This window comes from Teleopsis dalmanni, chromosome 1, assembly GCF_002237135.1.
Source record: "Teleopsis dalmanni isolate 2A chromosome 1, ASM223713v2, whole genome shotgun sequence".
Classification (NCBI taxonomy): domain Eukaryota; kingdom Metazoa; phylum Arthropoda; class Insecta; order Diptera; family Diopsidae; genus Teleopsis; species Teleopsis dalmanni.
Genome location: NC_051846.1, coordinates 90,083,199 through 90,099,288, shown reverse-complemented (window position 1 = coordinate 90,099,288; position 16,090 = coordinate 90,083,199). Strand labels below are relative to the sequence as shown.

The 16,090-nt window shown below is 28.8% G+C and overlaps 2 protein-coding genes across 2 annotated transcripts in view; one reads left to right on the top strand and one right to left on the bottom strand.

Moving 5' to 3' along the window:
* Nucleotides 1-16,090, bottom strand: part of LOC119687069 (gram-negative bacteria-binding protein 1-like) — a 219,276-nt gene that overhangs the window by 76,675 nt on the left and 126,511 nt on the right. The gene's annotated exons all lie outside the window — the stretch shown is intronic.
* Nucleotides 383-13,209, top strand: LOC119670536. The gene is made up of 3 exons (XM_038080832.1): nt 383-1,712; nt 10,895-11,005; nt 12,959-13,209. The coding sequence occupies exons 1-3, from the start codon at nt 1,470-1,472 to the stop codon at nt 13,103-13,105; spliced, it is 501 nt and encodes a 166-aa protein (XP_037936760.1). The 5' UTR covers nt 383-1,469; the 3' UTR covers nt 13,106-13,209.

Genomic DNA, 16,090 nt, shown 5'->3' with positions numbered 1-16,090 from the left:
AGGACTATATTCAAAAATTATTAATTGGCTTTGTGTACATTGTGTGATTGCTTTTTTATCGCAACTAAAAACGCTTTTAATATCGAATATCAATAAAATCACTTTGAGTTGTTGTTTGTTTCACAAAAAACTGTATAAATTATTTTGCTTGCTACAGAATTGAATAAATATAATAATATACAAAAGAAAAAAATAAAATTTTAATTAAAAATTAAATAACTTTGCTGTATAAAACTGCATCAAATGTTTTGTTGTTTATGTTTACATTTATTACACAAACCATATATTTACCAGTTTCAAGGTTTATTTTATTGACTTTTTAATCAAACACAATTTTTCATGCATTTTTCATATATTTTTCACACATTTTTATCGCCAAAAAACTAAATCATTTCATATGAAATTCATGCATTTTAGCTTTTTTGTTCAGTTCACATTCCATAAAACCAATACTCAGTTTATAAGTCACCACCCGTGGGTGTAATCGCTACACGGAGTTCCAATGTACACTTATCATAAAAATGTAATGAAATGAAAATATGAGAAGGAAACCAATGACGACCGGATGTAATGCGGTTTAAAGACATTTGTGGTAAAAGCTACAGCAGCAGACATCAAACCCCATTTCCGTTTTGCGTTCTAGCATTGAAATGAATGAATAACTGTTTGCATATATGGATGGGCATGAGTGCTGATACAGATACTTATTGACCTACCAATCTCTTAAAAATGCATGAGCAAAAGCCATATGCACAATCTTTAATTATATATTTTGCATGTACAACAAATGTGTGCTATTGCATAAAAGAACTACATTTTTAACAGTCCAAATCTTTTAGTACAAAAGTAACTCTAATTCCCTAAACCGTACTTCAAAATGCATAAGTCCAAGCGAATATTTACGAATTAGCACGCCATTATTAACAGTTACTTATTGCGGAATCCAAAACTTTATGCAATAAAAAAATAAAATTTAAAGTCCCTAAAATCATGTCAATATTATATTACCTGTACCAAGTAACTGTACAAAAAAATAGGAAATAATCGAACGAGAATTTCATGCTGCTTTATCGTCCGAAAAGACAGCAGCTGGCTTTTCTAGTGTGGATGGACATCATGCACAAGCAACTTCAACAAAACCTCCTTCAACGGATGCACCGCACGTACACTGGCAACCTCAACAGAGTGGGTTTTTCAGTTCTGCAGTACAAAATATACGTGCACGTTCAGTTAGACGTAGACAAAACGGGGACTTGGGTGAAAGCATTGATCAACCGTACAGGCAACAGCATACACAAGTAACAACAGATCCCGTTTATACTGAGCCTGTATTTATCAATACACCAGCGGAGAGCAGCATTACCGTTCCACCAGTTACAGCTGTCACATCTGTTAGTATTGAGGATGATTCAAATGTATCATCTCAACCGATCTTAACTGAACCCCCAAGTCTACGTCAATCACGCTCAATGTCCACCAACACACCACCACTTATTCTACGTGGCGAAAATATTCGAGTCGATATACATGATACACCTACGAATCAACAGCAAAATATGTCGACCACTGATATGGCCGAACAGCTACAACCATTAAAACCACCTAGAAGAAAGAGCTCACGTTCAACTTCACCGTCGCGTGGATTCGATACGATCGAACAATGTCTTGGAGCATCCGGCGTAAACGGTAATAATGGCGGAGATGCTGAAGATGTAAGTTTTTGATTTTTTATATTTTTATTACTTGTATTTGTGTTATTTTCTTACTCTTAATTTTTGTTCTTACGTTTCTGTTCATTTACGTTACCATTTCTCTTTCATTAAAAATAATTTTAATTTTATGCATAAAAGTAAACTAATCCGTATATATGTGAACGAATGATATCCACTTTTTCACTGTTCGAATTTAACTAACAATTAAAACATGTTGAAGATACTTTTTAAACTGTACCTTCTTGTGCTCATATACTGTAAGTCACATCATAAATACTACTATAGTTTGATATGTAAGACGAATTCTAAAGTAAACAGGAATTTTTAAAAATAGGTGTTTGAAGTGAGGTCGCATATTGGCAATTAAATACTTCGGTAAGGTAGTTTGTTCACAGATATACTGTCAAAATTTCATAACATTCAACAACACAGTTTGACGGTGCTAAATCAGGTAAATACAACGAGTGGCTTTTAAGTCAAAAATCGTTTAGAATTCCATTGATCAAGAGCAATTCTTAATTGTCTAATCAACTATACTATGCACAAGAAATAAATAAACTCATGCAATAAATAATTTTTTAAAAATATATACCTCTAATGAAATAATTCAATTATGATTTTGTCCTCATATAACACAGCAAGTGAATTTGTTAATGGACAGCAAATTAAAAAAAAAAAACATACAAGTTCGAACATACAACTCAAGTACGGCTTTGACTCAGTTGGCTTATGAACACTGACTCTATGCTTCAAATTTGGCAGGGCACGAGTTCAACCCGTGGTGCTTGCAGTCTCAAAACAAAATTATTTACGAATATTTAAATATAAGAAATAGTTCCAAAACCACAGAAAAAAAATAATTTTTGTTGTAGTTCACTATTTTTCGAAACCTTATTAACAATTACAATTAATAATTACCAATTCTTTATCAACTTATACATAACAAACCACGCATACACTTTTCGGACAATCAAGCTTTCGGGTTACGAAAAATTACGATAAATTAATTTTTTAAGATGCGTGATTCCAATTCCATGAGTTTGAATAAAGATTTTGTCGGTCCTTTGATGAAGTCATACTCATATATGATGGAATCTACTATGAACATAGTTATCAGTTGGCCAACATATTAATTCACGATCGTTTTTAAGCCGTGTATGTCTTTTAAAAATTTTACTACGGGAAAAACAATTATCACAATAAATTTCATATATCACACCTCTTGGCCAAAGTTTTATCAAGTATAAAACAATACTTAACAATTGTATTACGTCTTCGTCTGATATTCATTTTTATACACCTAACACAGAAGTACTACCACTAAATCCAATAGTAATGAAATGTTCACAGGACATCAGTGAAGAATCTAAAAGACAGACTTATGCAATTACTTATATATGGTCTGATTACGAAAACATATTTTTTATAAGTTTACTATAAAGTTTACTTTTTAATTTAATTATTAAGACATTAAATTCCTTAAACCGTGTTTTAAAAAAGGGATTTCATTTATCATTTCGAACTTAACTAATATTATGTTATGTATGGTGAAAATGTTGTTTCATCAAACATTTTTTGAATTTGATCAAAATATTATTAAAAAATTCAAAATATTTCATTTCTGTGATGCATATATCACAGGGTTTCTCACTGGACATTGTAGAGTAAATAAGCATCTATCGAACCTACGTATTACAAGAGACGATAGCTGCAGACTTTGTTGCGAAGAAGAGGAAATAGCAGAACACATTCTGTGTCATTGTGATAGCCTCGCCAGATTCAGCTGGTACTTATCACTTATTACGGAATTAGGCAACATCTTTTCAAAGGACATAATGACGTTCTTAACTGTTACTTGTCTATGGAACTAAAGTGGATGTGTCACAATAATCCTCAAAGGCTGCAGTGATATGGTGATAAGTTCCTGTTTAAAATCTATCTATCTATGTATATATATGTATACATATAAGTCAATTACAACAATCTGTTTGAAAAAGTTCCTTTGAAATATTAAAACAATATCCTTAAAACTTGTACAATAAAAACACAGTGCACTATTTAAAGCATTTAAGACGACATGAATTGAGTGTTTTTATTTAGCTTTATCGTCATAAGATATCGCTTATGAAGATATAGATATATTGCTTAAAAATAAGCAATTCCACAATATTTTTTATTTGTATTAGATATATATGAGAATATGACATATCCAAATGAAACAATATCATAATTAATTTTTGCTTTCTTTAATCGTATACTAAATATAATTGCTGTGATTGCCCAAAAAACTGCAAATTGATATAATTACTTAGAAATTATCAATCAAAATTGATACAAACTATAAGTAATAAAATTTAATATCAATATGTTTCAAATTAATCCGCAATTATTAGTGTCATTATTGTTAGCAAACCATTTTAACCACATAATTAATTTACCAAACGAAACAATATATTGAGGAACTTTGTTGTTGTTGTTGTCAAAATACTTTCACAACACCAATTGTTTACGCCTGTAAATCCGAAAATTGTTTATTTTTGTTGTGACTTCTTCCGGTTTTCATCTTGCCACAAATGAATGTTCAACAGATACCAAAACTAGTGAACTAAACTTCATACACAGACACCAACAGCGAGAGCTGCAAGTTTCGCCCAACAGCATAAAAACTAATTTGCGAACTACGAAATTCATGGCGCGCTCTCCGACCAATTTTAAACGTTTCCATCAACAATGCAGAAAATATTTAGTTTTTATTAAAATAATCCAAGCAACTTTCTGACAATAGCACATTCAGTTGCATAAACGGAAACGGAAGTGAAAGGGAAACTTCACTAATCAACAGCAACAGTGAAACATTCAGTAATCCTCTCACTACGTCTGCCTTCTGTAAATTTCCAACAATAAATTATTACGTGATTCTATATCTCAAGTGTATGTATGGGTGTGTGTGTGTGTGTTGATTATCCTTAAATTGTGGATTTATCTACAATTTTCTAGTGAATGATGGAAAAATTGAATGCTTTGCTCAGATGAATTTTGTTTTTGCTGGAAACTGGCAAATTATGTTGTTTAAAAAACACGACAGGCAAATATTAAGAAACTTTTAATTATTAAATGTTTCCTTGAGTAAATATGATGTAAGATCAAGTCTTTGCAATTGTTCCTAAATGCTTTTTAAAGCCATTGTGTGTAAGTGGTATGAATATTAATATTAAAATGGTATAAAGAGGTTATCGAAAAGTAGTGAACTACAACAACAAATATTCTTTTTATATTATTTTTATTTAATTGAATTTCCATCATCAGTGGTCTTGGAAGTAATTCTTGTACTTAATTATTCGTAAATAATTTTTTGAGATTCAAGTACCAGAAATGAAACTTGTGCTCTGCCAAATTTAAAGCTCAGAGTCAGCGTTCATTTGCCAACTGACCCAAAGCCGTACTTAACTTTTATATTCGCACATTTTTCTGGAGTTATTAATTTGCTGTGAAATTTTTTATTAACACATCCACGTGCTGTGTTATATTTGAACGAAATCATAAACCAGCTGTAGAATAATTGAATTAATTAATTATATTTAATTTAAAGTTATGCAATAACATTATTTAACCAAATTAATGTGTAAATCGTAATCCTGATTTTCTATCCCCTCTTTGTCTCACAGTTGCCACAATATTATGTGAAACCACAAAAACCAACTTCATTGCTTTTCATTTGAAATGTCTAATCGATATCAGTAATAACAAATATATATTTTATTACTCATACAACTAACATAGCTACAAATTGCATTTTGATTTAATGTAAAATATAACAGTTAACAGCTCTGTTAATGTGCTTATGTTAAGTTATAACAGACTTTTACTTCGCCTTCAGTAATTAGCTACTAGTTGGAAATATATATTATTTTGATTTTCAAAAGATATTTATATTCTACTAAAGTATTTTTATCAAGTGCTAACATAATCAAAAATATATAACTGTGACCTTTAATTAAAACAAAAATTAAAAACCAAAACTATCTAAAATATACACTTTACATGATTAATCATATGAATGACTAATCCTTAGAATTCTGTTATTAGAATTTAATTTATTGCTCTTCAAAATCTAATACGAATATTTTTGCTTCCTTAGGTTTTTATTTCTTCAACAGTGACTTTTATATAATTAAAAACTTATATTAATTAAAGAACTCATATCAATTAAATATGAACAATATAATATGAATGTTTACCATATATACATATATATTACGTAAATACATATATAGAAAGCACAGAGCATCTTTTTGTTGAGAATTGCTAATATAGAAAATGTTTAAAGTGCACGGATCCAAAAAATATCTTGAAGTCAATAATATGGCTCGTAAAGTAGATGTTACGTCTTACAATTACACAATGTATTTTCTTACAAAGTTGTATAGATATGGGAGGTGATACCTTGGTCCAAGCCATTTCAAAAACAGGTGTTACATTTTCAAAGAGATACGGGGTGTCAAAGAAAAGTCTATTCAAAAAAATTTTGCTTTCAAATATTCTTAATATCTGAAAAATGGTTGAATTAAACTGAATGATTCATTTACCAAAAAATAAAATGAGAGTTTCTTGTTATGAAGAACAATTACTGGAAGGCAATGCATGATAGTACGAAAACTCTGCCATTTTATTACAAAAAAATAAAGTCACTTTGTTAGCACACACCCTGTATATTACCAATTTTCTCTTATTGATTATGTGCTGCGACATAATTTGCAACTCTTAATTAAAAAAAAACAATCATTTTTAAAGCATTCGTTTTATTTTTCTTATATAATTTTAAAATATTTTTTCTGTATTAAGTTTGAGTTTTTACTTAATTAGGAAGCAGAAAGGATTAAACTTAAATTTGTTTAGCAGAAAACATTTTAATTAAAAATTTTTTATATACTCTAAACCCAATTCCCGATATTTGCGAAATTGCTTAAGAGTAAATATTAAAAGGAAAACTCACTTTTTCCACAGCAAATATTTTAGAATGAACAAAAAGTAAAGGTAAATGAATCAGTATTTACTCGCAGCAATCACAATATATATATACTTTTGTGTACATCCCTACGAATATAAGCGCACTTAAGAAAGAGGGACAGTTCGACTGAAGTTTCAGAAGCTTAAATCACATAATCTAACCGGCACATAACCAATGCATGAAAGTGGAAACGCAGCTTTCGGAACCTCTTTGCAAAGTGATGTATGAGAACGAGCGTGATTGGTGTCCTTTCATTTGCGATATCCTGCAATACAAGTAGCTCAGGGAAAATGCGAATTTTGCCACTGTATTTGTGCACCCAATCTGTGGACTTTAGCATGGATTTCATTTTTAACTTTCTTTTCACAGTACAGATTGTGCAATGCCAAGAGTGCATAATCGTTGCCAATGCAACCAAGAGTGAAAGCAGTGGGAGGTGAAATAAGTTGTACATTGCTCGAAGAGTATTTTCTTGCACTGACCACTTTTGACTGTGATAAATTACAATTCTAGGTTAGTTACTCTGATCCATTGCATTAAATTTTATTACGCTGCATAAAATGAACTTAACCAACTCAACTGGTACTGAAGGCCACCATCATCATTGTAAAATCATTTAGAATCTTATTTGTTTTGCTTCAAATAGTTAATAAAAAACGGAGTATGCTCCATCAAGTGAATATACTTTGCTTTTATAAACATTTCCTTTTAATTTTAATAAATCTCAAATTTCAGACATTTTTTATACAAACAACATACAAGAATTTTATTAGCTTTAATTATAGAAATTAGAAAAAGTCATACAGAAAATCCTTAATCCTTCTAACAACACAACCACATAATATTTTATTATATCACTGTTATTAGCTTACAAACAGACACTTTATCTTCATACTTATTAAAACGAGTACCGCATTTTTCATACATACTTCATTCTTTCATCCATGCTAACATGTTTTTATTAGCCAATCTTCCCCGCACAGACACTCAAACCGCATATGTTTAATTGCTCTGTTCAGTGTTGAAATCTCGGTGGAATTGGAGCTCCAAGCGGATGAATTCTTTATGTTGAAGATATAAAAAGCATACTTCGTGTTTTGCTCCTAATAAAGCATGTAACATTATTATATACTGGAAGTAGAGTTAAACCGCAAAGATACAACAGTTAAATTCAATTTAAACCCAGTGGCATCCTAACAAAATGAAAATTGAAATATAAAACAGTGCAGCATTTCATGCGCTCATAATCCATTAAGTTGCGAAATTGGCATGTAAAAAAGGCAACATGGCTCAGCTATTAAAACAGAGGCTAAGGACGAGCTAGCGAACTGCAATAATTGTTAAAGCAAATATAAAGCAATTTATGGCAGGACTATGAATATTCATTTGGATCTAGAATATTTGATCAATATTTTTTAATATGTAAAAATGAGTGTCGATATTTTTTCTTGCATTCTATGTTTTTTTTTTTATTATTTTATATCTGTTATAAAAGAAAAACTCTGTTTACTAAAAACTCCGCTTACTACTACTAAATACATCAAAATAAAATATTTTTGTTGTACTATGTCATCGATTTCCAATTAGGAGAAACGGCACTAAGCTGAAGAAGATATCATTGATTCATAATTTTTGATACTATTCCGAAAGAAGTAATATAATTTATATTTACTTTATTTATGGTTTATAAACTGGTTCAAAATTAGTTATCGGACCTATATACTAAGTGGCCTATTGCAAACTGTTGTTCATCTGCATCTTTGTTAATAATTTGTTTAACTCTAATAATCACTACACATAAGTAAATTATGTATATATTTAACATTTAGAATTACGAGTATTTTAAAACTTTTAGTAATCTGAGAGATTTGATATAAATAAATTAACCCTTTCATGACCATTATCCTCCTTAACCTATAAAAAATAAACGTGTAATTTGTTTTCTACCACACAGATAAACATTTTCGCAAATGCATACAAATGCGCATTTAGTGTAATTCATTCGCATTCGTATTTACTCATATTTACTCATATTTATTCATAAATACTCACATAAATCCATCAAAAGTGTTCTGAACTCATACACATAAAGCTGTAAACATATTCAAGAGCAGAAATATCAGAACCAACCGCTCGTAAATAAAATATGTAAGATTTTTTTTGTGAAGTATGTCTAATTTATGCACGAATGTATTTTTTTATTACTGTGTAAATATGTATTTATGAATTACGAATGGTGCAAAATGTTACTCTATACTTTAGTTACTTTAGTTTAAAGGAATAGTAAAAGCACTTTAATTTGTTAAATTTTATAGCATTCGTTGTAGTAAATCGCATTGCTGTCGTATTACTGTTAAAAAATTTAATTTGTTTCTGTAGTCCTTTAGTATCGTTTAATTTACTTTAATTTAAAATACTTCAAAACTTTGTATTTTCTACTATTTAAAAATATTTAGAATATTTATTAATCATTGAAATCAATTCTTTACAACTGTAATTTAGTTCAACGTATATGCTATTGTAATTTATTTGTATATTATTTATGGCATTTTTTTAAAAATAACTGATTCAGAAAATATTATTAAATAAAATACAAACAAAAATGTCAGAGTATAGGTGATCAAAATTGGGCAAATGAACCCTGCTGTCAGATCTCAAGATTGACCTAGTCCATACTGGACAAAGAACGAACTAATCAGGCATAACCCACTCAACACCACGGTAGTTGCAATATGCAAATATTTTATATTCCAATGATTTTCTTATATAAACTAGTTCCTTACCGTAGTCATTTTTCAACATTTAGGAATATAGATTACTTTTATTTAAATCAAAAACCTATTTAAGATAGGTAAAATTCTCATTAATATAGACAACAGCGGTTCTCTTCTCCACCTAACAATCTTGATAAATAACATAATACGTTCTGTTAATATTTACTCTCATAGTTTTTTTTTTTGAACTTTTATTAAAAATTAAAAATAATTTAACATTGAGGCATATAATTTAAAACATTTAGAGTATATATGGGTCATTCTTTTACACGAACTGTATTTCCAATTTTTTTTTAACTGCTTAATATTGCAAAAAAGGAATTTGTTCGTATACTATATGTTAAGGGTTTATACCTTTAAGTTGATTAAGATGGTTCCTAAGTTCTTGTGTACATATGGTATCTCATCAGTGATATCACAACAGATCATTATTTGTGTTCAAGTTCGTATTAGTGCAGATAGACGTCGCTCAAATCTAACCTTAACTTATATGATGAAAATAAGGACTTGACGACACAGTTTTAAACATATATCTTAGCTTCATTTTTATCGTATATTATTTTGGTAGACTAGCAAGGATAAGTAACACAAATATGGGTATCACATATTTACTTTCTATGGTCAATCTCAAATAGTTTGTATGGTTTTAACACTAAGTAATATACTTATACTATTTTCTGAATCTGAAAAACTAAAAAACTATAAATTAGTAATATTTTTGTGTTAATAATCACTGCTGTTTTGAAGAATTGATTATTCATTATCAGATATGTCACATTCAGCTTATAATACCGAAATCTGCAAAATATTCATGCTAAAATTTACTAACGAAAGCGCATAAAGTATCAATACCAAATATATGAAAAAATTCGTTATGACAAAAATAAAAGAATAACTGAAGGTCCTTAATATATATAAAAAATTAAATATATCATTTCTATTATTCATTTCACACTGCTCACGAATTCGAAAAATTTTAGCCGGTAAGTAAAAATGGATTTCTTCTTAAATTTGAATTTCAAAATAATTTTGCATAAATAAACTATTGCTTTTATTTGATAAAAACTGTAATTAAATGTAATTTTAATGTACTAAATAATTATTAATTAATTTTATCTATTTTGTATTTTTTCCATTTTTAACGCTTTTTGCTGTGTATTTTGTGTATATGACTATTACGAAAAATTCCACCAAATTGTGAATAAAATTTTATGAAAAAAATGCCAAATGCCAAATGCAATTTTTGTTAATGTTACCACGTTTGTTCGTTTGTTCTTCGTTAATTCGTTATTTTCGTCTGATTTTATCTATTTGTCGTATAATTTGTAATTTTGTTGTTGTAACGCATGAAAACTCAAATTGTAATAAAAAAGTTTTTTAAATTTACCGCCGTTTATCAGGGTGAGAAAAAGCGAGACACCAGCGGTCCTAATGAAATCGTGGCTTGTACAACTTGCGGTGGCAGTAGCAGTCCCTGTACCCACTCCGCAAACAACGGCTGCGCTACAGAGGTAAATATCAAATGATTTATTATCTATATAAAACCGATGTCTAAGAATATTATATCAAGAAGTTAATATCATTTCATGATCTCTTTTATATTTAATTTTTAAAAATTTAATACAATACATATTTACATAAACTATATATCATATTAGATATATTCAAAATTATAAAAATAATAATTTGGAACCCATTCACTCTAGCTCGATGTAGCCACCTTTACCTTTACTATGGCCTTTAAATGGTAAAAATTAGTTGCATGCTTCGCGAATGTGATCTTCCGGTATTTTGACCCATTGCTGAACAACGAAACAATAGCAACCATACTTGCACATTTTTTAGTGTTCAGTTTTCTCACCAAAATGGCCCATATGGAATACTACAACGGTTTTACATCTATCGAATTCGAAAGGCATTGTGGGGACGAAATGAAGTGTTGAACATGATTGTTTATCCATTCTTGGTTAGCACGAGCTTTATGAAACAGTACCGAGTCTTGTTAGAATGATCCATCTCGTAGACCAAAGACCATGCTAACGTGCCCACGGTTCTAAAGCAACTTACAAAACATTTTCCCGGTAATAAGTCACATTGACTTTGATACCAAACTCAATGAAAGCGATTGGAGGGCGGATATCGGCGGTCACAGCTGTCCATACCATTACTTCAGATGAAAAATCACTTCGGGTCGCCATTCATAGTTTCAAATTTTCGGCAGTCCGTTCAGTTAAGTAAACACGATCAAAGTTTACAAGAGTTTATGAACTGCTCAATAGCACAATTTTTCTCAGCAGAGGACACAATGTTTGGAAATTAGTCAAGTTCATGCAAGCATAACAACTCCATTGCTCTTTCGAGTTGAACTTTTTGTTGCTTTGGTGTAAGATCTTGTATCTTTTGGAATTTCAAGGCTTTACCTTTAATTCAACCACCCTTTTGGAATATACGTCGGATGTTTCGCTGTGATATTTTCAGTTCTTTGGTCATTTTATTACCAGGACGACATATATCCTTTAATATAAATTTTGGTAGAACATTTTTACTCTATAAAATTTATAATCAATGCTTTAGATGATTAAATCATCATTACTGTCATCCAGAACTGCTATACTCGTAATACCGTCAATTTCGATATATTATGTGATTATTATTAATGTTCTTATTATTATTTATCAGCGAGTTGAAATCTACTACACTTTGATCTAAGTTATAAGGTAGAGAAGAGTTTTCTAAGCAACCAATCATGACTGAGAAATTTGAAGATCTAAGCGTTGTTTGCTTTCTGTTATCAAATACAAGAAATCATGTCAATATTTCGTTCTCATTTTCTATTTCTATACCTTATTAGTATTTTGCGACGTGACCCGTTGAAATACTAATAAAATGTTATAGTACTTTCTGAAAGATTTCATAAATTTAATAATATCTATTCGTAACCAATATAAACCTGTGAATATTATATTATGAATGTAGCCCGTGGAATATATGGAGCACGCCATATACCCTTTTAAAAGTATATTCCAAGCAATATTTAATAAAGTATCGGAGGTCGATAAAATAATGTCTGTTTTTCTTTTTTTTTAGTAAAATTAAATTTTTAAATGATAAAATCTTGATAACTGAGAAAAATTTTATTGATTATTTCGGTGGCATGTTTTCATATTTTTGATTTATGTGGAGAATTATTTTCTCCTTTCCCCTTGCCCTTTCCTGTTACGTTAATAGTTAAGATTCAATTCTACTTAAATAAGAAATTAATACATTAAAAAACATTATGGTAAAATGATCTTAATCTACTTCTTGCTGAATATAGTAAGTCTTGAGTCTTGACTACACTGTTTAATGTAGTTTATGTTTAAATTAATGATGATAAATTGAAGTATAAAGTAATTAATTTTAACTATATATAAGATTACTTATTAATGAGTAACAAACAGACACTAATAATATCTCTTTTACAGACTTGCTTCGTACAAGTGCGCAAAAAGGAACCGCCTCACCCAATTCGAGTAGCGAAAACGATCGATGTCATCGCAAGAATTACATTTCCAACTGCTTACGCGATTTTCCTGATTTTCTTCTTTGTGCACTACAAAGGATTTTCATAAAACTCTTGCTGAAAACCATGCAATTAGATATATTGAAACAATTTAGATACAACACAACACAAGTAAAAATTTAAAATTAAATACAGCAACACATACACACACAATTATAATCACATTTAACACATCAACAATAAAATTAAAAGAAACAACCACAACATTTCAGGAAATTATTTTTTATATAATAAAAATAATAAATTAAATTATTTAAATAAATTTAATATATAAGATGTATTTTTTTGGTTACGCTCAAATAAAGTTACTTGTTAAATTCTATTTAGGACATTTTAAGAAATTTGTTAATTTTTTACTTATTTTAAATTCATTACATATTTAACAGAAACAAAGGGAAACACAAAGAAGTGATAAACTTATATAAACCAAATAAAGAATACAAAACAAAAATGATAACCGATAATTAAGAAATTTGTTAATTATAAGTTTACAAAATATTTATAAAAAATAAAATATTTGATATTTATTTCATTAATAATTAATATTTTGACTGCCTTTAAAGATAAATTAATTATATTAAAAAAAACAAATAAATAAATATACATTAAAATATTTAGCAAATTGTAAGTGATGTGAAATCCACTTCAATGGACATTTTTTAAATGCTATACGTACCAAGCCCAGCCCAAAAATTTAAAATAAAAAAATATTTTTAGCTTTTTTGCTTTGATAAATAAGTAAATTAAGAAACCTAAACAAACAAAAGAATCAAAGACAGAAAACCTATATTTTCTAAGAATTGTAAAATGCATAATTATATATATGTACTTGTTTTGTTATAAATTGAAAAATAAAATTAATATTAAGATTTTTTTGATATTCGTAAAGCATCTCATATTATATCGTTTTATGTGTCCATTAAGGTAAAAATTTTATTTAAAAAATGAGAAAAATTGTCAAAACTTAAAAGATAAAAAGCAAATCTTATTTTAAACTACAAAATTCTGACTGAAACAAATTCTAAATGAACATTATTAAATATTAAAGTTGTAAAACAGCAATATTGAATTGAATCAAATTTTTTTAAAAAAATAGTTTCTAATATACAAAATTAATAGAGAAAACTTATAAAAACAGTAGTTACTTTTGATAAGCAGCAGATTATATATAATAAGCAACATTTATTTAGATAGCTAAGAATACCTGCAATTTTAAAAGATATATTTACATAAATACACAAGTACATAACATTACCCATCAGACATTATTACTTCAAGAATTTGTTTTCAAAATCGATCAGCCACAACAATAGAATACTTATGGTTTCTTTTTATCAGATATAGATGAACCTGCAAAAACGTTCACAGAACATTCAGAAAAAAATTATTATATTAAAGCAAAACATATAGATTACAGACGTGAGGCTAAAAACTGTTCACTGAGCTCCCCGACTTCAGTGGTGGGTATTACGAAAATACACAGTGACAAATAAAGGAACTTATGAAACCATATAAAATTAAAAAATACTTTTATTCATATGTGTTTCTAAATTTAGCTTATTAGGACGTGTGCGAGTTAGGCTAAGTTGGGTTCTAAATGAGGGAAATTCTAAGATGTACCGAAAATGTAGTGATGTGTCGATAAATGGCTAAATGTGTGCAGTGCAAAAAATCTCCCATTTAGTTCAGCATCAACTTAGCCTAACTCGTACATATCCTTAATGTCATAGAATTTATTATCCAAAATTCAAGAACACATATATAAGTGTCTTTCAAAATTTTTGACCAATAAAATAGTATTAAACCATGACGAGTTTTGTTGGATACATATACGAAACAAACTCAGTGATAGGAATTGAAAAATGGAAACACCGTCATTTTGTTAACCTTACCCAGCGTTTACACTGGCTTAACTTTTGGCTAGATTTTTGATGTCACTATCTCTTTTATAATAACACATAAACATTTTTGTTAACAGAACAAATTCTAAAATAATACGTACTTTTAATCGAATATAAAAATTTTGCCAAAGTCTAGCCAATATAGAAGCCCACTAATAATGTCGTTATTTACGTTTTATTTGCCATTTCTTCTATTATGAGAGCTAACCTCTCACACAAGATGCAAACCGAAATCAAAGAGAAAAAGTAAATGAGGCAATATATTTGCAGAACCAAATCCCTGATTTAAAGAGAGTATGCTATGAATGTGGTAGCAGCTTTAATTATTTCTTTCAAAATTCAATAAAGATGTTCTATTAATAGAATTTGCAAAAATATGTGCGTTTACATATATTCTTTTCGAAATTCATCAAAGTAAATGCATAGTTATAAGCTACTGTCAAAAACAAATTCAAAAAAATAAAAGAAGTATCTAAAATTTAGATGGATTTTAAAACTATTTATGAGAAGATAGTTGTAGTTTGGATACTATATTCATTTTTGCGAATTTCAAACGTCCAGGCAGAAAGGTTTTTGAACGCCACTTCTATACTAATATGTATAGTGTCACATCTTACCTTGGTTTTATTTGAAATTCACTTAGTCATGACAACAACGACATAACTTTATCTCAGCATATATAAAATGCTCCATTCAAAAGTATCTGTAACATAAAGATGAGTTTAACAGATTTTAATACGCTAAAGGTAAAAGGTACCAAGTATATAACTTATAGATTCTCAGAAATTAGAACACTTAGAAATTAGAACGACTAAAAATTAAAACCTAATTTGTTCAAGCATTGAAATTTCGGATCATAAAACTTGTGGTTCTAAAAATATTTAAATAAAAATATTAATTAAAATTAATTTTGATATTTTTACTTTATATTGAAAGAAATAACCTTTAGAAGTGAGAACATTTCGAAAAGTAAAACAAAATGATTTTTAATCGATAGCACCTACAGTATAACACAGATGTCTTCAAAGATAAATAATAAAAGTCATTTTTTTTATTTTTTGTGGGCGTGTACTATAAAACGTTTTTGCATCAACGTCTTCAAACATAAATAAAATTAAGCATTTTGTTTAGGT

Coding starts and splice junctions, on each gene's coding strand:
- LOC119670536 (XM_038080832.1), top strand. CDS start 1,470: ATGTCCACCAACACACCACCACTTATTCTACGTGGCGAAAATATTCGA. Junction 1,713..10,894: donor ATGGCGGAGATGCTGAAGAT/GTAAGTTTTTGA, acceptor GCCGTTTATCAG/GGTGAGAAAAAGCGAGACAC. Junction 11,006..12,958: donor ACAACGGCTGCGCTACAGAG/GTAAATATCAAA, acceptor TCTCTTTTACAG/ACTTGCTTCGTACAAGTGCG.